At 33.4% G+C, this 24,144-nt stretch overlaps 1 protein-coding gene across 3 annotated transcripts in view; it reads left to right on the forward strand.

Moving 5' to 3' along the window:
* Positions 1–24,144, forward strand: part of Rab3gap1 (RAB3 GTPase activating protein catalytic subunit 1) — a 94,027-nt gene that overhangs the window by 20,953 nt on the left and 48,930 nt on the right. For all 3 annotated transcript variants that reach the window (XM_048812196.1, XM_048812197.1, XM_015479131.2), the window contains exons 4-7: positions 3,481–3,613; positions 5,701–5,779; positions 21,427–21,546; positions 23,679–23,844. In XM_048812196.1, the coding sequence (XP_048668153.1) occupies positions 3,481–3,613; positions 5,701–5,779; positions 21,427–21,546; positions 23,679–23,844 (498 nt within the window). The remainder of the gene's footprint in view (positions 1–3,480; positions 3,614–5,700; positions 5,780–21,426; positions 21,547–23,678; positions 23,845–24,144) is intronic.

The following is a 24,144-nucleotide window of genomic DNA, read 5'->3' on the forward strand; positions in this document are numbered from 1 at the left end:
GACAGTCGCCGAGTCGCGCGGGCAGCGGCTGGCGGGTCTGGACCTCTGCGCTGCGTGGCGGAGATTCACTCGTCTAGCGCAAACTGTCACCTCCAAAAATCCTACCGATTGCCGGCCAGTCTCTCTTTAGTGGAATTTTGCTAGGAGTTTCTCAGCAGGTCGAATCTAAGCGTATCCATGCGTCTCTCTGACCCCGTTGTTGAGGAGGTACTGAAAGCGCTGCCTCCCCTCTCGCCGCCATGTTGGATCTCCCCCAGTCTTTTTTTTGTATTTTATTTAGAGACAGGGTCTCCCTGAGTTTCTTAGGAACTCGCTAAGTTGCTGAGGCTGGCTTTGAACTCTCTATCCTCCTACCACAGCCTCCCAAGCTGCTGTGATTATAGGTGTGCACCATTGTATCTGGCAACTCAAAAAATTTTACTGATAGAATACATGATTAAAAAACCTGAGAGGCCCTTATTGTAGGTTACACAAAACCACTGAAGTATTTTTTCCCATTTTTTGGCGCATTATAATTATACATAATAGTGGGATTCATCATTACATATTTGTACATGCACATAATTTAGTAATATAATTTAGTCAGTATCATTCCTCAGTATTTCCCCTTTCCCTCCTCTGCTTGCTCTCCTGGTTCCTTTACTCTACTGGTCTTCCTTCAATTTTCATGAGATCTCCCAACTTTTCTTTTCCTTTTCCCCTCTGTAGCTTCCATATTCAAGAGACAGCATATGACCTTCCTTTGATTTTCTGAGTTTAAAGCCATTGAAGTTATTTTAAGTGGAGGAAGAACAAAATCAGATTTGTATTTTAGGATGTTAACCATATGGAAGAGGATGGAAAGCTGGGAAACTAGTTCAGATATTATGAACATTTCAACTAAGGCAGTGAGTGATCTTCCATCTTGCTGAGGTCTTGGGTCCTAGTTTAGAATGTATCTGAGTTACCTAAAGTTTATTGAGTAGATTGACAGATAATTAAAGGACTGTTGGGGCCAAATTATGATGGCATTTAATACTGTTGTTCTTTCATAATTGCCATTATCTTCTTTATTTTCTTGTGGAAAAAGAGTATCTTTCTTTCCCTCTTAAATTTTTCTCAGATATTAAAACCTTTTTTCCCCCTTTGTTCTTACCTCTTTTTGAAGCACTGTATTACTGATTTTTTGTTGGATTATGATTTATTTACACACAGTTAACTGTACAAAACTCTAGTATATAGTTTGTTCTGACAAAAGTATATACCATCCAAATCAAAATATTCCAGAAAGATTCCTTTTTTTTTTTTGCCAGTCTGAGGTAACTACAGTTTAGATTTCTTTCACTGTATAGTAATTTTGCCTTTTGAGTTTTGTATATACTTTGTGTTGTTACATATATCAGTTCTTTTTATTTTATGAGTATACTTTAAAATATTTGCCCTTTCTCCTGTTGATATTTAAATTATGTCCATTTTGGACTACTATAAAGCTTTTGTGAATGATTTTGTGAGCTAATGCTTTGATAATTTTTTGATGTATTCTTAGGAGTAGAATTGCTAATTTTGGGGGTATTTACATGTTCAGTTTTATTAGAAACTGCCAAACTGTTTTCTAACATGATTTTATCATTTTATGATCCTAGCAATGTGAGATTTCAAGTTGCTCCACATTCTTTCTGACACTTGACATTGTCAGATTTTTATTTTAGTAATTCTTTTAGGTCTGAAATGCTGTCTCATTGTGGTTTAATTAGCATTTTACTGATGACTACTGATAATGAATAATCATTTAGTAATTCATCATAATTACTGTTTATGAGTCATTCATAGTTTCTTTTGCCAAGTGTCCCAAGTCTTTTGCTCATTTACAAAATCGAATTAGTTAATTTTCAGAATTATCCTCATGTATCCTGCATGTGAATCCCTTTTCAGATGTATGTATTTTGAGTTTTTTCTTCAGTCCATGGATTCTCCAATTTTAAGTGTCTTTTGATAAGCACAAGTTTTATTTTGATGAAATTCATTTTCTCAATTTTAAATTTCATTTTTGGTGCTTTTTTTATACTATTAAAGGAATCTTTGTCTATCCAGAGATTCCCAGGATCCCAAGGTATTCTGTGTTTTCTTTCCTGTGAATATCTAGTTACTCAAGAACCATTTGTTGAAAAGACCATCTTTCCCCCACTGAATTCCATGACACCTCTGTTGTAAAATCAAGTATAAGTATGGATGTATTTCTGGAATTGTTTTATTGATCTATTAGTCTGTACTTATTCCAGGAATGTACTGTCTTAATTACTGTAGCCAAATAAGTCTTAAAATTAGGTGGTATACTTATTTATCAAAATTTGCTCTTCTAGGTCCTTTGGATTTTCATATTAGTTTAAGAATCATTTTGTCAATTTCCACAAAATGTCTTCTGGAAATTTTAATTAGGATTATGTTGAATTTATAGATAAACTTAAGAAGTTGATCAGATAATTGATCATATAAACTATAATGCTGTGGCTGGGGTTGTGGCTCAGCGGTGGAGCACTTGCCTTGCATGTGTGAGGCACTGGGTTCTATCCTTAGCTCCACATAAATAAATAAATAGATAGATAGATAAATAAAGTAAAGGTATTATGTTATGTACAACTAAAAATAATTTAAAAAACTATAATGGTATAATAAACAAATGCTATCAGGTATAAGATTTTTATTAAAATGTGTTTTAATAATATGTAATTTTTCCTGATTTTTAAAATTTAATCATTTTCAGTTAAAAGTAACCAGTAGAAATTCTGCTGTTGGTAAAGAGATTCTTATTTGCATGTGAAGAGGCATGGAATTTACTGTGTGTTCATGATTTTTATATAGGGGATCACAAGAAAATTATTTGAGAGTTATAGTTTTTATATGTCACTTGATAGTTAATATCCAAGGAGACTTCTTTCTGTAGTTGATTTTTTAAATTAATTTCTTATGGTTGTACATGATGGTGAGATTCACTGTGGCATATTCATATAGGTATATAGGAAAGTTATGTCAGATTTATTTCATTGTTTTTCCTTTTCCTGTCCCTTCTTCCTTCCCTTCCTTTCCCTTGTCTACTCCACTAAACTTCTATCCTCCTGCCATTGGTTAGCTTCCACATATTATCGAAAACATTCAACCTTTGGTTTTTTTGGGGATTGACTTTATTTTCCTTAGCATGACAGTTTCCAGATCTATCCATTTACTGGCAAATATCTTACAGCTTATTAATATTCCATTTTGTGTATATACCACATTTTCTTTATCCATTAAGCCATTGAAGGGCACCTAGGTTGGCTGTAGGAGACTTTTAAAGAGCCATTGTAGTAAATCATGTTTTTTTTCATTACGTGGAGGATAGTCATATGATGGAACTTTTAGATTAATAGATGGGAAAAGGAAAATCACTGTGGTGATTTAATAAATATAATAGAAACTATTGAATACTTTAAGATGGATGTTTTCCTATTTTATTATTAAATACAGGGTATATTTACTTCTGGCACATGGGAAGAAAAATCAGATGAAATTTCCTTTGCTGACTTCAAGTTCTCAGTCACTCACCATTATCTTGTACAAGAGTCCGTTGATAAAGAAGGAAAGGATGAAATATTAGAAGGTAAGTTTTTACAACATATTTTTTAAATCTTGACTTTTAAGACTGATCATAATTTTGAATTATGAATTTAGTTCTCATAATTCAGCAATCTCCTTTCAAACAATTTACAATATTCGAAGTCATTTCACATTTGAATAGAGTATGAGGTACTGTATCTGAAGTAGAGAAAGAATTACAGTGCCATTCATCCTAAAATTAACTGAATCAGCACATATTTATTGAGTACCTAATATATGCTACCTTGTTGAACCCAAACTTAAATGAAATGTACATCACAGAAGGGGAAATAAGATATTTAATTAATAGTAATAGGAGGTAGAAAATGATAAATAATATCCTAGGGACAGAAAGAGGTCTGCTGAAGTTCAGAGAAGAAATGGTCATTTAATCAGGAGAGATCAGAGATAGGCAAGTAAGATGGGCTTTGAAAGATTACAAGAGGAATTTGTCTATTAGATAGTATTGTGTTTTCATTATATTCTATATTTTTGAGTCAGACTAAGTGGATTAAAAGTCTTATTTTCCTAATTGCTAGTTCTTTGACCTTTCTAAACTTTGGTTACCTCATTTTTTTTCAATGAAGAAATACTACTAGAGGGTTAATGTGAAGATTTAATTTAATTTAAATCAGTGTTTCTGAGATGAACAGTTGAATGGTATCATGGTATAAGAGAAGACGAATGAATTTGAATAGTTAAGACATTGTTGATTGTGTATGTACTATACAGTATTTTTATTTGGTTGTGATTGAAACTAGTACAGTGGTGGAAGTTACATATCTGTGCCTTTTCTTGTGTAGGAATAACATTATATTACCTTTTCTATTTTATTCTTAGAAATAGAACAATTAGATAGGGTCTGCATTTAGATTCAAAGAACATTGACAAAGAACATTGACCATATCACATATGTGTAAGATAATTCCACAGCAAAATAAAATAATTAAATCAGAATATAAATATGAATGCTGTAGGAGTAAGGGAAGAGAAAAATGTTTGCAATTGGCAGGAGATCTGATAATAGCCATGAGATTTTTGGGTCCAGCATTCCATAGATTAATGAAAGAAACTGTTTAAGATAGAGAAATTTTAAATGCTGTCAATTTGAGAAAAGATCATATATTAAAGGAAAAACTGTTAGAGTAAGAAGGCTTAGAATCAGTGTTTCTGAGAACACCAAACAGATGAAGGGTACCATGATATGAGATGAATGAATTACAGTTAATTCATTCAAATAGATGGTTAAGGCATTATTGTTTGTGTGTTTTATACAGTTTTATTTTTATTTGTGGTTGAAACTATAATAATGGTGGAAGTTACAAGCAAATCATCAGCTCTGTTAATTTAGAGATACATAGTTTAAAACTATGTTATCAGAGGTCGGAAGTTTTGAACACGTGATTTTTTTGTTTTTGTTTTTGTTTTGGAATTGCTTATTATTTTTGGTTAGGTATAATGTCAAGTCATTAATGCTATCCCATTCTTTTAGCAATTAGCAACATATAAATTTGCTAAATAATGATACATAGCTATCCAACAAAAGGAAATATTTGTATGAACATAGGTATTTTTTGTTTTAAATTTATTCTATGAGTATAAATAATGATAATTGATGTATCTTATTATGAATTACAATTAAGCTGCTGGAAGATGAATATGTTAGGAGTGAGACACTGAGTAGAGGTTTTAAAAATTATTAAGAGATCAGGGTGATAGAAAAGGCTGCCTGTAAGAGGTGATGTAAAGTTGACAGGTCTCTAAGTAGAATTTTGAAGAAAAGAGAGAGACGGGCACATCAGGAAGAACTACTAAAATAAGATTTTCTGGAAGCAAAAATGAACAAACATAGGAATGATATGTCTTTTTCTGTGGGCTGGCTTATGATACATTAAGAGGCACATAATGTTTGATGCGGAGAGACAGATGGACAGACAGATTTTCTTCCCCTTAAATCTTAGAGCTAGCCTAGATATAAATCTTTGAGCCATTACAAAACTACACAGGCGAATAAGACATATTTCCTCAAAAAAATATTATAAAATCTGCCTTAACATGAACATCCTTTTTCATTATCAAATATTTTTATAGATGCTATTCCACAGTCTATGCAAGATTTGCTGTGTATGAATAATGACTTTCCTCCAAGAGCACATTGCCTGGTAAGATGGTATGTATACATTTTATTCAGATGACTTTTAGTTTGTGTCAGGGAGACAATCAAGAATGTTCTCAGGTTCAGTGATTTGTTAAAGGTACTCACATGACTCAGCATCTAGTTGTACTTAACAGCTGATTTATTACAGCAACAGGGTGCAGAGCAGAATCAGGAAGGGAAAAGACATGAGGCCAAGTCTAGTGGGAAGCTTTTAAGAGTCTTACTAATGGAGTCATACCGGTTATGCTCAATTCCTCAGCAACAAGCCATGATGACTCGTGATAAACATCTATCAGGGAAGCTTGTTAGAGGCTTAGCTTTCAAGATTTTAAATCAGAGACTGATCAGATATGTACTTTATGGCTGGTATATATCAAAATTCTAGATTGCCTGAAGGAAAGCAGGTGTTGAGTATAAACCACATTGTTTGCATAAACAGTTCAAGCACAGTGAATGGTGAGAATCCTTCCCAAATCCAGATTCCTGGATTCTAGCCAAGAGCCAACCTTGTAAACAGGCTTGTCTAAGAATAGTAGTCATAGGCCTCCTGATAACTTTTCCCACACACTGTTTCAAAATCTAAGGTTGTTCCAGACTATACTTCTAATAACTAACATAGAACCCTTAAATATCATAGAAAATTTAATGTGTATTGTTGGAAGTAAAATGTTGATTTCAAACAGTTATGTGATAAAATCAACATGTCTAAACTATAAACGTGATACATTAAGAGGCACATAATGTTTTCAAGGTCTCATCTTTTTTATTAGTGAGTCTCTGAACTTTAGTATGTTGGTGTTAAAATATATCACAAACCATCCCTAGTATGAAAGAAAGGAAAGGAAAGAAAGGTCAAGAAAGGAAATATCTAGTTGAAGAAAGTTTATATACTCAAAAATTTTTCTGTTTGGTGTGAATTGATCTTTGGACTGTATGGACTGTTTTTTTCTTTTAACTAAAGAGTAATTTCTAAGGGAAGGGAAAATTGTGTTTCTTTTTTTCTTTTCATTGTAATTATAGTAGGGAATATACTTTGTAACACAAAAAAAGAAGAAAAAAGAAAACTATTTGTAAATGCATATAAACTGGATAATATTTCTGTTTTGGTACAATCTTTTATAATTATGACTTTAAACAACTAAAAGAAGGAAATTAATAAATACAATGAATTATCCATTTAATTTAATCCTTCTAGATTCTTTTCTGATATTCTAAAATGTGAGTATGTGCGTTTAACATGACTAAATATATCAGAAGACAGCAGGGGCTTTGTGCATATATGCACACATGCCTTTGTTCACCATTAATTGATCACTTATTGTTGGGCAGGTCTGAATTAGACAAACAAGTTTGATTTCTAGCTAAGGTACTTACTGTCTTTGAGACTTTAGGACATTACTTAATTTCTCTTGACTTTGTTTCCACATTGTTAAAATCAGAATAATAAATAACATAGACCCTTTTGGGTAATTGTAAGCATTAAGATATAATTTCTGTTCAACATTTTTTTTTTTCTATTTTGGTACCACGGATTGAACTCAGGGGCACTCAACCACTGAGTCACATCCCCAGCCCTATTTTGTATTTTATTTAGAGACAGGGTCTCACTGAGTTGTTTAGTGCCTTGGTTTTGTTGAGACTGACTTTGAACTTGTGATCCTCCTTGCTTCAGCCTCCCAAGCTGCTGGGATTATAGGCGTGCACCACCGTGCTTGGCTCTGTTCAACTTTTTATTAGATATTTCCCCAAACTGTTTTTTGACTCATTGTCCATGGTGAATGAATAAATAAAATCTTTCTGTGTATTAATGAAAACCACTTATTTGGTTCTTTAAAAAGAACTTTATAATTTTATTTTTTTGATTAAATTTTGTTTTTTAAATTACAGAGAAACTGACCAGTGAATATTTCTCTAAATTTTAACATATATAGATTTTTTGGGGGGGAGAGGGGAGATACTGGGGATTGAACCTAGGGGCACTTAACCACTGAGCCATATCCCCAGCCCTTTTTATTTATTATTTTGAGGTGGAGTCTCCTTAAGTTGTCGAGGCTGGCTTTGAACGTGTGATCCTCCTGCCTTGGCCTCCCCGAGTAGCTGGGATTACAGGTGTGTGCCATCAACTGGTTAGATTTTTTTTTTAAGTACTACCACAACTAGAATCTAGAGCAGTTCTATAACCCTCTAAGAAACACCTCTTGTCTCTTAATATTTACACCTTCCACACATTCTTGTGATTCTTGGAATCATAGATCTGTTCTCGGTCACTGGACTTAAGTTTTTTCAAGAATATCATATGAATGGAATATAAACTTTGTAGTGTACAAGCATTTGAGATTGACTTTTTTTACTTAACATGGTACCTCTGAGAGTCTTTTTGAAATTATTCTGTGTATCAGTAGTTTATTCCTTTTTATTGTTGAGTAGTATTTTATTGTAAGCATGTACAACAATTTGTTTACTTATTCATTGGAAGATATTAGGATTGTTTGTAGAAGTTGCAAGTATGAATAGAGCTGCTATAAACATTTGCATATAAGTTTTTGTGTAAACAAATACACATTTCACTTGAGTAAACATCTAGAGTAGAATTGCTAAGTCATATACTAAGTGTATGCTTAACTTTATAAGAAAATGCCAAACCAATTTCCAGACTACCTGTACCACTTTGCATTCCCATTAATGTATGAGAGTTACAATTGCTGTACATTAAGCGATGTTTAATATTGTCAGTGTTTTTAATTTTAGCCAGTCTAATAGGTATGTAGTAGTTTCTCATTCTGATTTTAATTTTGAACATCATTCATATGTTTATTTTCCATCATATGTATTCTGTATGATGAAGTGTCCAAGTCTTTTGCACGCTTTTTAATTGAATTATTTGTTTTCTTCCATACTTTTTAATTGGATTATTTGTTTTCTTACTGTGGAGTTTAGAAAGCTCTTTATATATTCTGGATATAAATCCTTTTTAAGAATGTGTGATTTGCAGGTATTCTGTCTGAGACCAAAGCTTATCTTTTCATTATTTTCATATTTCTCTCTTCTCTCTTTCTTGGGGGGCAGGGAAGCTCTGGGATTAAACCTAGGGATGTTTACTGCTGAGCTATATCCCCTGTCCTTTTTTTTTTTCTTTTGGGATAGGGTCTTAATAAATTGCTGAGACAGGATCTCACGAAGTTGCCCAGGCTAGCCCCAAACTTGTGATTCTTCCACCTCAGCTTACTGAGTATCTGGGATTACATATTTAAATCACTGGACCTAGCTGTTCCTTAGATTTCTTAAATATAGTAATTAAAAATTATTTTTGTATATAACGAGCTTTGCATTCTAAAGATAACTATTCATTGTCTAATTTGTATTTGTGCATATATATATGTATATGCATACACATATACACATACATAGCTGGATTAGATATGCTTGTATTTTTGAGAATTTTGTGTCTGTGTTCATGAGGAATATTGATCTATTATATTCTTTTCTCATATTTTGCTTTTGTTATCAGAATATGCTGGCCTTATAATGTGAGTTGGAAAGTGTTCTGTTTTCTGAAAGAGATTGTATAAAATTGATTACACAAATTGTTTGTTAGGATTTGCCACTGAAAATAACTGATCTTGGAGTTCTCTCTTTTTTTAGTTGTTGATGGACCTTTATTTATTTATTTTTTATTTATATGTGGTGCTGAGAAATGAACCCAGTGCCTCACACATGCCAGGCAAATGCGCTACCACTGAGCATCACCCCAGCCCCGAGTTCTCTTTTTATTGAGGCTTGAAGCAGAAATCTTACTTCCAATGTTTCAAATACACCAATCTATCTGAGGGGCCATTCAAAACATTACAACATTTATACTGATTTGAATTGGTGAGAAGTCTTGAATACATTGAAAAGATTCAGAAGGAAGTCAAGTGTGTTTACGTCATAGTGGAGAGATTGTTGACTTATCTAAAAGATAGGCCTAACATGATTGCCACATAAGAGATTGTAGTCCTAGATGACAATATCTGACTGATATTATGCTTCTGGAAACAGTTTTTATATTTATTATTAGGCTGGGGCATTCTTGGACATGACCTAGCCTGGATATGTGTTAGAGATCACTTTCTCTGGGATGGGTACACCTTATCAATTTCAGAGTCATAGATTCTCATTATGACTGCTGGGCTAAAAACATGGTATTCCCAGAAATAAGCAAACCTTTCTTCTATCATTCTCAGTCCTCCTGTTCATCACATAACATAATCAGTTTTGTAGACACCTCTGTGAATCACAGAAACATTCAGCAGCTAAAAAGCTTTTCTTATAAAAAAATCCCAGTTCCCAGTCCCAGTCCTTAGCTGTCATGCCCTATTTCCAGAGCTGATAATCCTGAGATTCTTCAGAGTCACCTTGTATGCTTTCTTCTGCCATTTATTTCCGTCTTTGTTTCTGTCACCCAACAATCTCCTTTTTATCCTTTGAAGTTCAGCTGTGTGTTTTAAAAATATCATTATAGGTGATCAAGTATTTTTTGTGTGTGTTTTCAGGAAGAGGGGTCTGTGTCATGTCAGTCTGCTATATTGCTGGAAGTTACTTCTAGATTTTTCTCATTTGATCTTTCATAAAGGTTAGAAAGCCAACAAGCAAGCATTTGAGCATAATTTGAAAATTAAGTGTATTAAAATTATATGTATTTCCTTTTTTTTTTTCCTCCAGAGCTGGGGATTGAACTCAGGGCCTTGTGCAAGCAAGGCAAGCACTCTACCAACTGAGCTATATCCCCAGCCCATGTATTTCCTTTTATTATTTAATAAACATTAAATAATAGAACATTAATAGAGGTGATGATGCCTAAGTGAACTTAAAAACTTGCAAGTAGTTAGTAAGCCTGAGTACAGCAGTAAAGGGTTGAGAATAGCAAAAAATGAGAAGGACTTCACTGTACTTGAGTATTTTAGCCTCAATGTGAACTGACATGTTAAGAAGGTTTCATAATCTTCTCTCCTGTTTTATTTATTTATATATATATACACACATACACACACACACATAAATATGTAGTTTTTTTATTGTACTTGTTAAAAATTCAGTTTTTAACATTTTCAAGGAAACAAATTGTATCATACTTCTTAACAACAGAAGTTTTCACCTATAAACATTTTCTTTTAAAATTAATGTTAGTACTATAGTAACAACAGTAAAAATTTGAAAACTGTTATGGAATAGTTTTTATTTAAAAATACTAATTTATACCATGCATCTGTAGTTAGTATAGGTTGACTTTGTCAAAATGAGATAAAACTAATATTTAATGCATTTACATTTTTCAAATTATCTTTTTTTTTCCCTCCCCAGTACAGGGGATTGAACATAGGTGGCACACATGCTAACCCAGTGTTCTTCCACTGAGGTACACCCCTGTCTCAAATAAAACTTAAAATAGAATTTTGACATTTATTTCAAATGCTCAGTTTTGGTAATTGAAATTTATGTATTGACCTGTACCTATTTTGATATCTTCTAGTTTCAGTTTTTGTATCTAGGATCTCCCATATTAGCTTTAAGTTCATTTAACTTTTTTAAAAAATATTTTCAGTTGTATGGACGCAATATCTTTAAATTTATTTATTTTTATGTGGTGCTGAGGATTGAACCCCGTTCCTCACATGTGCCAGGCAAGTGCTCTACCACTGAGCCACAACCTAACCCAGTTTATTTTAACGTTTTTTTTTTTTTTTTGGTTGTTGATGGACCTTTATTTTATTTGTATATGGTACTTAAAATCAAACCCAGTGCCCCATGCATGCTAGGCAAGCATGTCACCATTGAGCCACAACCCCAGCCCAGTTTGTTTAATTTTTTAAAGGACATTTGTTTAATGGGTGTTTAAAAGATATGTGGGCATCATCAGTTAAGGAAATTGATCTTAATGATGTAATTTGTTGGATACTTCTCTCCATCTCTCTTTAAGTACCTTTTAAAGGTTTGTTTCCTAAAGCTATCATGAAATTTATTTTCTTGATTGGTATTCCTAATGCTAAGTAAGTAGCCTTGGAAATAACACAGACTTTAGCTGTAGCAGAAATTACTTATAAATGTAAATTTATAAGATTTCTTCTGAGGGAATATTTTAACAGGAAGTTGTGGTAGAACAATGAATTCTCCCTTCCCCACTACCAGACATGTCTGTACCCTAATGTAGGTTAAGTGGCATGAATATAGGTAAAGTGGCATGGATATAGGTTAAGTGGCAAGAAGGAATCAAGGGAGCAGATGGAATTAAGGTTGCTAACAACTGACTTTGAGATAAGAAGATTTATCATGGTTTATGAGAAGACCCAGTGTAGTCACAGAATTCTTAAAAATGGGAAAGGGGGGCACAGAATAGAGTCAGTATCAGAGTGATATGAGAACTCAGCCTGGTGTTGCTGGCTTTAGATAAAAGAAAAGAGTCAGTAGCCCAGAAATGAGGGTAATCTTTAAACCTGGGAAAGGTCAGAAAATCTGTCCAGGTATCAGATATAACAGAGGTGGTATATTTGAAAGATTAACAGAAATTGTCCAGTCCAAAGAACAAAGAGAAAAAAATATTGAGAGAAATGAATAGCATTTCAGAGATCTGTGGAGTCAGTGCGAAGTGTCCCAAAGCATACATGTAATAGGACCCCCAGGTAAAGAGAAAGAAAAGGAGCGATAAAGAAATGGATTCTTTTTTGTTGCCTTCAGAAAGAATAGTCTTTCCAACACTTTGATTTTAGCCTGGTATATCCATGTCAGATTTCTTACCTGTACAACTGTAAGATAATAAATCTGTATTGTTTTAAGCTACCAAGGTTATGCCAATTTGTTATAGTAGCAATACAAACTAATACAGAAAGTAGAAGCATGAAAGCTGTGGATGTCTGGGGAGACTCTAATTAGAGTAGAAAACTACATTGAAGGATGGCTGGATTTAACAAGAGTACAGATTTTATCTTCATTGCTTTGCCTTTTCAGCCTTGTCTTTGGACCTTCAGCTTCAGTCACACAAAGAAATAACAGCAACAACTAAAGAACAATCCACAATCTTGCAAACTGTATAGCTGAATACTTATAACTTAAAAAAAAAAAATCATGTTTAGAGTTACCATTCTGAGGACTTCTAGTAATGGTGTCATGAAGTGGTTGGTTATTCTCTGCAAAAAAAAAAAAAAAAAATGTAAAACTGGACAAAATTGTCCACCCCCTCCCCCCAAAACAAAAAAACCTCAACCATTACTGATCCCTTTTCCTGGGGCTGTTTCTGTCACTGTCTCCTCCTCTTTGTTATCCATATTAGTGAACTGCAGCTTTTTAGTGTGTGCTGTTCATGAAAACCACTGGCATTGTTGCAAGGTGGGCAGACTTGATTCTAATTGGGGAGCAAGAAACTTGTGACTCTGCCAACTAAAAAAGGCCAACAGGGTTAGAACAAATGGAGAAGAGCTATACCTTTGCTAGGCGAAGTTTACAGTCGCAATTCAAGTGAAGTGGTGGATTAGTGACAAATTTAATGGGGAGATCCTATGTGAGAGCTATAGAAGGGCTTAGATATACTTCTTCACATCTCTGAATGTCAGGGAAACTACATGTGTGCATCGAGCCCCAAGAAGACAGAGCATCAAAACTGATTGTGACTTTGAATGCATTCCTTAACCCACACTAGCAAAAAGTGAAAGCATAATGAGCTCAGGTGTTGTCCCAATTATTGGCTTACCACTAAGCTAGAAAAACAAGGGATAGTTCCCATGTAAGCACATAAAAATAAGAATAAAACGACTGAATAGAGAACTCAGAGGCTGTATCCTGTTGGGGAAGCAGTTTCTGCATTCAGGTCCAGACAGGTTACTAAATACAAAGAAATTAAAAAAAAAAAAAACCTAACAACTTAAGAAATGTTAAATAGAACCTTATTTTACGACAAAATGTTATCTCAGTGTATAGTTTTCAACTACAAATTACTAAATATGCAGTGAAACTGGAAAGAGTGACCCACAGTGGAAAAAGCAGTCAGTAGAAACTGACTTTGGTGGGTTTTGGGAAACTCCCTGCCAGGAACTGCAAACCATCCTCCATAAGCAGAGAGAGAGCACAGACCGAAGAAAGAAGCAGACCAGTCTTATTCAGGGAAAAATTAATGAAGCAGACTTGGGTGGCAGCAAGAACGGGTACATCTCCCCACTTACAGTGCCCACCTGTCCAGTCTTCTATCCTGTGGGGGCAAAATAAGGGAAAGGAAAAAGTCACTGATGGTGTGTTAAACCATTTGGTTGCTGACTTGGTCTACTTATTCTCTGCATAAAGAAAGAGATTGTGCTCCCTATAGTCTAGTCAACATTCCTTAGGGGAAGGAGGGGTAATCTGGATAGCAGAAGTTATCTTGGTCCTTCCTTTGCTGCAGTCTTGCTGACAATTGATTTTAGCCTTGTAAGATCACTTTATGGTAACATACCTAGGATACATTTTCACAATAGTGGGCCACTATACCAGATTTAGCAATAATTTTAAAGCATTTATGATAAGTAGGTTCAAAATATTAAAGAAAAAAATACTCAAATAATTGAAAATGTACTAATAATGAGTCAAATAGGAATCCTTATTAAGTAGAAACTATAATAAAGAACCAAATGGAAGTTCTAGAGTTGAAAAGTGTAAGTCCCTTAACATGTCCCAAACTTTGAACTTATTATTGTCTTTCTTTATTAGTATTTATGATTATTTTATTATTGCTACTTATAAGTATTTTATTATGTACATATTTGTGTGCATACATACATGCATGGATACACAATATATTTTTAAAGCTTATTTGGTTTTGAATTCTATATGAAGGGCAAAGGGTCATTACCATAAACATTTTCTGAGTAAAAAAAAATTTAAAAAAAGTATAACTGAAATAAACTTTCATCAGTTGAGCTGAAAAGCAAATGAGATGGTAGAAGTGAGAAAAAGTTGGAAGACTTGAAATATGAACAGAAATTATTCAATCCAAAAAGAAAGAAAAAAGAAAGTGTAGAGAAAAATGAACAAAACTTTAAAGATCTGTGGGTCAGTGTTAAGTGTCCCAAAGCATGCAAGTAATGAGAGTTCCAGAAGAAAAAGCAAATTAGAAGACATAATGGCTTCCCAGATTTGATGGAAAACATTCGTTGAGAAATCCAGAAATCTCAGTGAATCCTAAGTAGGATAACATGAAGAAAACCACACATAGGCACAGTATAGGCCCTGCTGAATCCCAAAGACAAAATTTTAAGCAGCAAGGGAAAAATTGTTACATCCAAAAGATAATACTACTGAGTTTCCATCAGAAACAATAGAGGCTAGAGGGTGTTGCAATATTCTGAGTGTTGAAAGAAAAAATTGTCAACCAAGAATTCAACATACAGCAAAACACTTTTTCAAAAATAAAGATCCAATATTGATGTCATGTAAACACTGCAAGAATTTATTCCAGATAGACCTGCCTATAGGTAGTACTAAAGGGAAAAAGATGGTAACTTGAATCCACAGGAAGGAAAAGCATTGGAAATATGTGCATTCAAAAGATATATTCTCTTAATTAAAAAAAAATAAGATTCCGTAAGCAATAATTATGGCACTGTATTTTTGGGTTTCTTACATATATATAACATGTAATGTATATGACAATATTAATATTACATGAGGAAAAAGGAGAGGAAATGGAGCTGTATTTTGTAAAATTATGGATTTTACCAGAATTAACCTGAGCAGATTATGTTAAAGATGCATTTTGCAATATTTAAAGAACACTCAAGATGCAATTAAAAACAGGAATTGTTTACTGAATAACTCCAATTTCCCAGGAATTTTGTAGGCTCTAGGTATTTGTGTCTAAGAGACAGGTTTTTTTAAAAAATTGTTTTTCACCACCATTTTTGTTGATAATAGTATTTATGCATATATACTTTGTACTCTTTGAAGAGACTTTGAATATATATCTAAAGTTGAAGGTTGTAAAATGATAGCATTCAAAGTAGGTAGTATGATGCTATGATTTGCCTATGTGAGATTAACAACACACATGTCAATATTGGTTAATCTTTAGTTGTTGCTTTGGGTCTTTAGTGGAGCAGGAAAAATGCATTTTCAAACAACACCAAAAATGAATGGTTATTATCTTGTCTTTCTTTGTTGAAGGATGATATACTAAGGAATGTTTATACTTAAATTTAGTATACATGTATAATATATTATATAAAACAGTTCATTTAAAAGTATCATAGTGAGATTTTTACTTGTGGGGATACATCTGAGCTCCTAATAAATTTGAATTACTGGGCTAGTGCTGTGGTTCAACTGTGTCCCCCAAAATTCATTTGTTGGAAACAATCCCCAAATTAATACATTGATCATTATTTGGAGCTAGGGTCTTTGGGAAGTAATTAAGGTCAGATGAGATCATGAAAGTAGGGCTCCTATGGTGGCGTTAGTGGATTTATTAAAAGGAGAGACCTGGACTTATATGCTCCCTCATTCTCATCATAGGTGATACTCTCTTCCTGTTGTGGCACAGTGGTATACCCTTGCCAGATGCTGGCACCTTGATCTTGGAATTTACAGTATCCAGAATTGTGAGAAATAAATCTCTGTTTTTTATAAAGTATGTCTCAAGTATTCTATTGGACTTGGACAGAAAACTGGTTCTGGCGAAGTGGAACGTTACTATAAAATATATCTGAAAATGTGGAAGTAACTTTGGAATTACATAATGGGTAGAAACTATAAGAATTTGGAGAAACAAGCTATAAAGCTTCTATTGTGGTGAACAGAATGTTAATGAAGATTCTGATGAGGACTCCAGAAAAGACTAGAGAAAGCCTGGAATTTCTTAGAGATTACTTATGTGGTCATGAACAGTGTTGATAAAAATAAGAACACAAAGGCCATCATGATGAGGCCTCATGGAAATTATGAAGAAGGTATTAGAAACTGGAATAAAAACCATCCTTGTTATATAGTTGCAAATAAGTTTGCAGAATTATTTCTGTGTCCTAGTACTTTATGGAAGGCATAATTTGTGACAAAGTAGTATATCTTGTAAAAGAAATTTCTAAGCAAAGCCAAGCTGCTGCCCAGCCTCTTTTAACTGCATAGAGTAAGCTGCAGGATATGTGTGTGTGTGTGTGTGTGTGTGTGTATTTTAGTTTTCAGCTCCTTTGGATAGATACCAAAGAACATGATCATTTGGTAAGAATGTGTAGTTTTGTAAGAAACTGCCAAACTGTCTTCCAAAGTGGCTGTACCATTTCCACCAGCAGCGAGTGAGTTCCTTTGCTCTACATGCTTACCAACATTTTGGTGGAATTTGGGAGTTCTGGATTCTGACCATTCTGATAGGTGTGTAATTGTTTCTTTAATTGCATTTTCCTCATAACATATGATGTAGAGCATCCTTTTATGTGCTTATTTGCTATCTATATATCTTCTTTGGGAGCTGCCTGTTTAAAGTCTTTGATCTATTTTTTGGGGAGGATACTAGGGATTTAACTGAGGGGTACTCAAACACTGAGCCACATCCCCAGCCCTATTTTGTATTTTATTTAGAGACAAGGTCTCACTGAGTTTCTTAGTGCCTCACTCTTGCTTAAGCTGGCTTTGAACTTGCGATTCCTGCCTCAGCCTCCCAAGCTACTGGGATTACAGACATGCGCCACTGTGCCTGGCTTTTGATATATTTTTAAGTGAATTGTTTGTTTTTTTACTAAAATTTTCTTAGTTGTAGATGAACAGAGTACCTTTATTTTATTTATTTACTTTTATGTGGTGCTAAGGATCAAACCCAGTGCTTCACATGTTCTAAACAAGTGCTCTGCCACTGAGCTATAACCCTAGTTCTATATTCTTTTTTTAAATTACTTTTACGTGACAGTAGAGTATATTTTGAAATATTATACATACATAGAGTAAGTATAACTTGTTTCAGTTAGGATCTTATTGTGGTTGTACATTATGTGGATTTACATTGTTTGTGTATTTATATTTCAGGATAGGAAAGATTCTGATTCATTCTATGTCTTTCCTATTCCCATCCCTTCCCTTCGTTCCCCTTTGTTTAGTCCAGTGAACGTCTAATCTTCTCCTCCCTTGTGGGTTAGCATCCACATATCAGAACATTTTGCCTTTGATTTTGGGGGGTACTGGCTTATTTCACTTAGCATGATACTCTCCATTTCCATCCATTTACCAGCAAATGCCATAATTTCATTCTTCTTTATGGCTGTAGTATTCCTTTGTGTATATGTATACCACATTTTCTTTTTGCTCATTCATCTGTTGAAGGGTACCTAGGTTGGTTCCATAGTTTGACTATTGTGAATTGAGCTGCTATATTCTTAGTTTTAGTTTTAAGGAGGATCTTTTTAAAAATTTTTGTAATTTGGACAACAGTTCTTTTCTGGTATGTCTTTTGCAAATATTTCCTCTCTGACTGTGGTTGCCTTTTCATTCTCTTAACAGTGTCTTCTGCAGAGCAGAATTTTTAATTTTCCTGAAGTCCATGTTATTGATTCTTTCATGGATTTTTGTCTTTAATATTGTGTCTGAAAAACCATTGACAAAGAAAGGTCATCTAGATTTTCTTTTGTTATCTTCTGGGAGTTTTATAGTTTTGTGTTGTGCTTTTTAGTCTGTGATCCATTTTGAGTTAGTTTTTTTTGTAGAATGTAAGTTCTGCGTCCAGATTTATTGTTTTTTGCATGTGGATGCCCAGTTGTTTCAGCACCCTTTGTTGAAAAGACTTATTTTTCTCCATTGTATTGCCTTTGTACTTTTGTCAAAAATTCATTAACAATTCTGTGAGTCTGTTTCTATCTCTATGAACTAGATTCCTTTAGATACTTCATAAAATTAGAATCATACAATATTTGCCCTCTTTGAGACTGGCCTATTTCATTAACAAAATGTCTTCATGATTCTATTATGTTGTAGCATGTATCAGAATTTCATTCTGTTCTAAGGTTAAATAATATTCCATTGGATGGATATATTACACTTTATTTATCCATTCATTTGTTTATGGGCATTTGGGGCATTTCTGTTTTAGCTATTATGAACAATCCGAGCATGGGAGTCTGCTTTTGATTCTTTTGGATATATACCCAGATGTGGAATTGTTAGAATAAATGATAATTCATGTTTAATTTTTAAAATAGCTGTCACATTGTTTTCCACAGCAGTTGTACCATTTTATATTTCTACCAACAAAGTGCAAGTTACATTTTGCCAGTTCTCTTTATCATTGTCAACACTTGTTTTCTGGGTTTTTGTTGTTGTTGTTGTTGTTGTTACAATAGTCATACTAATATATGTGAAGTGGTATCTTACAGTGGCTTTGATTTGCATTCGCCCTAGTGATTAGTGACGCTGAACATCTTTTCATGTGCTTATTTGCCATTTTTTTATCTTCCTTGTAATAATGTCTATTCTAGTCCTTTGTCCATTTTAAAATCTTGCTGTTTGCTTTTTGTTAAGGGCTTTGCTTTCTTTTTTAAAAAAACACCTCTACTAATGTTTGTTGATTTGATGCAGGTATACTCTTAGATCTCAAGTAGATAGACCTAGGAATGAAAATTAATCAATTGCTTACCTTGACACTTTAAAGATCATAATAATAGGAAAAAGATACTAAGATTCAGAGAAGGGAGTACATATAATAAGGATGAGAGGGTAGTATTTGAGAAAAATCTTTTAAAAAGGATTTGGATTTGGATATTCAGTGATGACAATAGAGTGTGTGTGTGGCAGGCGGGGCAGGGGGGCCTTACAAACAGAGGAAACAAGCACAGGGAGTAGAAGGCATATTTAAAAAAAAAAAAGTTCAGTTTGGATAGCAACACTAATAACTGTTTGGCAGTATCGATCAGTGTTAAAGATGCAAATGTTCTTATATCCATCAACTTTCCCTACAGATATATTTGTGGAAATAATCCACTGCATTGTTATTACAATAGCATAAAAATAGAAACAAAGTACTAATGAAGAAGGGATTGGTTTCTTTATGAAAAGAAGGTACAGGGCCTGGAGTTGTAGCTCCGTGGTAGAGTGCTTGCCTGGCACTTATGAGGCACTGGGTTCAATCCTTAGTACCACATAAAAATAAAAAGTAAATAAAATAAAGGAATTGAGTCCATCTACAACTAAAAAAAAATTTAAAAAGAAGGTACAGATGTATGTATAGTATGATCTTACTTGGAAACAGGATGGTCATGGGCAGATGGACTATTTCTGGAAGAATGCCAATAAACTATTGATAGTGGTTTCACACTAGTGTTGGGATGGCATGTTTTCCTCCAAGGACATTTGAAGAAATGAAAACTATTTTTAAAGACCCATAGAGCTTATAATTCACAGCTCTGTGTTCTTTCAGTTATTTATTGCTGCCTCTACATAATTTTGATTTCAGGGGTAGGAGGATGGAGGTGAACTGAGAAGATGAAAATATGTTTTTTCATCTGTATTAGTCCATTTTTCTTTACTATAATAAACACTTGAGGCTAGATACTTATAAAGAGGTTTGTTTAGCTCATGGGTCTGGGGATTGAAAGTCCAAGCAGCATAATGCCAGTTCAATGAGAGTTCCCAAGACCATATCACCTTACAGTAGATGGTACCACAATGGTAGGAGCACATGTGAGAGGGAAAGATCACACAGAGAGACAGGAAGCAGAGTAGGAAAGAGGGACCAATTTGGAATCTTCCAATAGGCCCTACTTCATAAAGGTCCTATCACCTTTCAACAGTATCACATTGTGAACCAAGCTCCTGACATAAGAATCCTCAGGGATACCCTCAAATTATCTGAAAACCATAGTATTATCAAGTAGATTATGAATTAGACTTTTTAAAAATGTTGATTTACTGCCCTTTGGAGTATTTCTTAAGGAAAATATTCATTAAAATAAGCCTTTATAACTACATGTCCAGAGATTAAAATAAACCATGCAAACAAATAATGCATTTCTTAAATTTTATTTAAAAAATGATAAAATGAAAATACATTGAGGAATGGCTAGGAGATGAATTTTCAGTAGGCAAAAACAGTCACTAACTTGACCTTACATTTTTTTAAAAAAAGTGTGACAGTAAATTTGTGGTTTTAAATGACTTGGCAACTAAGATGTTTTTGTTAATTTGGATGCCATAGCAAGAATAAGCTGTTTTCTGATAATTTTGTGACTCCTGGGAAATGTGTGTTACCAAGTAAAAGAATACAAGGATTAGGATGCTTGGTAACTGTGTTCTCATTTTTAGACAGCACATGTACATCATAGCTGATAATTATTTTCTTTCCACATTGATGGACACAGTTGTCAGTTATTTAAAGCAAGATTTCATTGCTTGCTTTCTTCTTTTATGTTGTAAACTTTTAAGACAAAAATGTTATTTAATGATCTTTGTGATTCCAGCAAATTGCTTCTAATTTGTAAAAATATAGGAGGATTAGTAGATAGATGATGAAAGTGCTTCTTAAAGAAAATTCAGATTCAATTGCCCCAGGTGGGTGGGTAGAAGTGGGGTGGGTAGCTTTAGTACAAATCTGACTTCAGTTCCCTATAGGGAGAATTTTGTATGTTTTTCAGTTAATAGGTTTTTGTATCTTGAAATTTTCTACTTAATGCAGTGTTTGTTTCTTTAAGGTATGGCCTACGTGAGTTTGTGGTGATTGCCCCTGCTGCACACAGTGATGCAGTTCTCAGTGAATCTAAGTGCAACCTTCTTCTGAGTTCTGTTTCTATTGCTTTGGGAAACACTGGCTGGTAGGTGGACATTTTGATAAACCTAGACAATAAGCTAAAAACTATTTTTAGTGATAATTTATGAAGGTAAATGACTAAATGATACTTTTTTATTAAAAATAGAAAACTAGTATATATACTTACATATTGTTTTAATGGAATTTGGTATATAAGGACAGAATTAATAAGACCTTTTTAAAGTTCATTTCTAAAGGGAATTATATTAAAGTATTCAATGCATACTTGAAATGAAGAATAAATTATATTAGTTTTTTGCTTTGCTTTCACAAATTTAGTTTATTAAATTGTACCTCAGTATCTAATTTTAAATTTTGAGGATAAATTGAGACAAGTTTTGGAGTAACTTTTCAGAAACTTATTTTTAAGTGCTTTTAGACCCTATTCTTAAATGGAAGTATTTAACAACATGGAACTTGCTTAATTGTATTTCATTTGCATATCAAATATACTACAAGATTCTAAATGTAAACTTGCTAGAAAAAAATGTATTAGAGTGTATATAATTCATAGTATACCCTACAGGAATAATCTAGACTTTTCTAAATGAAAAGAACGACTAAAATATTTACTAACATAGCAATATTAACTTGGGAATGTATTTATATTGCCTGTTCTTATTATTCAAGGTAGTTATGTTTATAAAGTAATCACACTGAATTATTAAAACCTGAACCATTGCTCCTGGGAGAAATACCTTGTTTTATGTTTTTTTTTCTGTTTATTTTTTTTTATTCATTCTTTTTAGTTATACATGACAGTAGAATCCATTTTGATAAAATTATATAAGAAGGGATTATATCTTACTCTAATTAGAATCCCATTCTTGGTGAGATTCACTTAGGTATTTTCATAGATGTACATAAGAAAATTAGATCAGATTCATTCTGCTGTCTTTTCTATTCCTATTCCCTCCTTCCCATCATTCCCCTTCATCTAATCTACTAAACTTTTCTACCCACCCCATTTTATTGTGGTTTAGCTTCCACATATCAGCAAAAACACTTGACCTTTGGTTTTTAAGATTGGCTTATTTCACTTAGCATGATAGTCTCCAGATCCATTTCCTAGAAAATGTCAAAAAGTCATTCTTCTTTATGGCTGAGTAAAATTCCATTGTGTATATATATCCTAATTTCTATATCTGTTTATCTGTTGAAGGGCATCTAGTTTGGCTCCACAGCTTAGCTATTGTGAATTGTTCTGCTATAATACAAATTATTGATTTAGTAGGATTGAACTCGCAGCCAATATCCCTATATTCTCATCCAGAATGAAACTTGCCTAACACGTGATCTGTCTATATGACATATCACTGAGCTGGGGTTGTAGCTCAGTGGTAGAGCACTTGCCTAGCACATATGAGGCACTGGGTTAGATCTTCAGCACTAATAAAAATAAATAAAATAAAGGTATTGTGTCCATCTACAACTAAAAAAATATAGACATATACATATCACAATTTTCTTGTACTTAGGAACACTATACCTCCAGAACTATGCTTGGATTTTAAAGATTTGAAATCATCAACAAACACACACATGATACTAAATAGATCATGAAAAGGATACTTGTTTACAGTCAGTTTAAACAAGAAGGCAGAACATTAACTTAAATTCAGCTGAGAATATGCATTGTTAGGTGACTCAAAATTTTGAAGTTCAGCATATGTCTATAAATTTTCTGTGAGTATTGATTTTGGAGTTACAAATAAATTTAGTAGGTAGGCAACTTTGCAATTATTGAAATCTGAATGATGAGGATCAACTCTACATGATAGTGAGAAATATTTATCAAAGTTGATTTAATTTGAATCGTTTAATACTTGTGAATCAGGTTTTAATATGAAATTGGAAAGACTAATATGATACAATTGCTGTTACTCAAGAAATTTTTCATGCTGGTTTTTATGACTTTTACCCATTTTTAAACAGAAAAGTTTCAGACTCAAGTACCACTAGAAGATAGTTTCCAGTTTATTAGCATAAAGAGAACAGGAACTATAAGTATCTTTGTGGTAAATGAGAATCTACTTTTAAATATTTGAGATTAAAATGACACAGGAAAATTTTAAGGTTTAGGAGTTATTCAATGTTTAATGAACTTGTATTTTATTCCTATTTAATCACCTGCAGTCAAGTACCACTCTTTGTGCAAATTCATCATAAATGGCGAAGAATGTATGTTGGAGAATGTCAAGGTCCTGGTATCCGAACTGATTTTGAAATGGTTCATCTTCGAAAAGTACCAAATCAGTACACTCATTTATCGGGTCTACTGGATATCTTCAAATCAAAGATTGTAAGTTGGCATTGATGTTGTCGGTCTTACTTCAGAGCCAGATAAAAGTGGTAGTAATTTGAACTTATAGAAACATTTCTCTATACTATCAATAATGTAATTGATTAGAAGAAAACTAGAGTATGTTTAAAGAAATAAAATGCCCAATTAGGAACTAATTTTGTTTGTTCAGTCTGTTAATATTTATTGCCTGTGTTTTACTCCTTGTCCTCTAAGTGTTGTTGACAGTCTTCCCAGCTAAGTGGCTTCAGGTGGCTGCTTGTTTGGGGCATTGACTATGAGTGCTTCCTTTGAGTTCTG

This window comes from Marmota marmota, unplaced genomic scaffold (assembly GCF_001458135.2).
Source record: "Marmota marmota marmota unplaced genomic scaffold, marMar, whole genome shotgun sequence".
NCBI classification, from domain to species: Eukaryota; Metazoa; Chordata; class Mammalia; order Rodentia; family Sciuridae; genus Marmota; species Marmota marmota.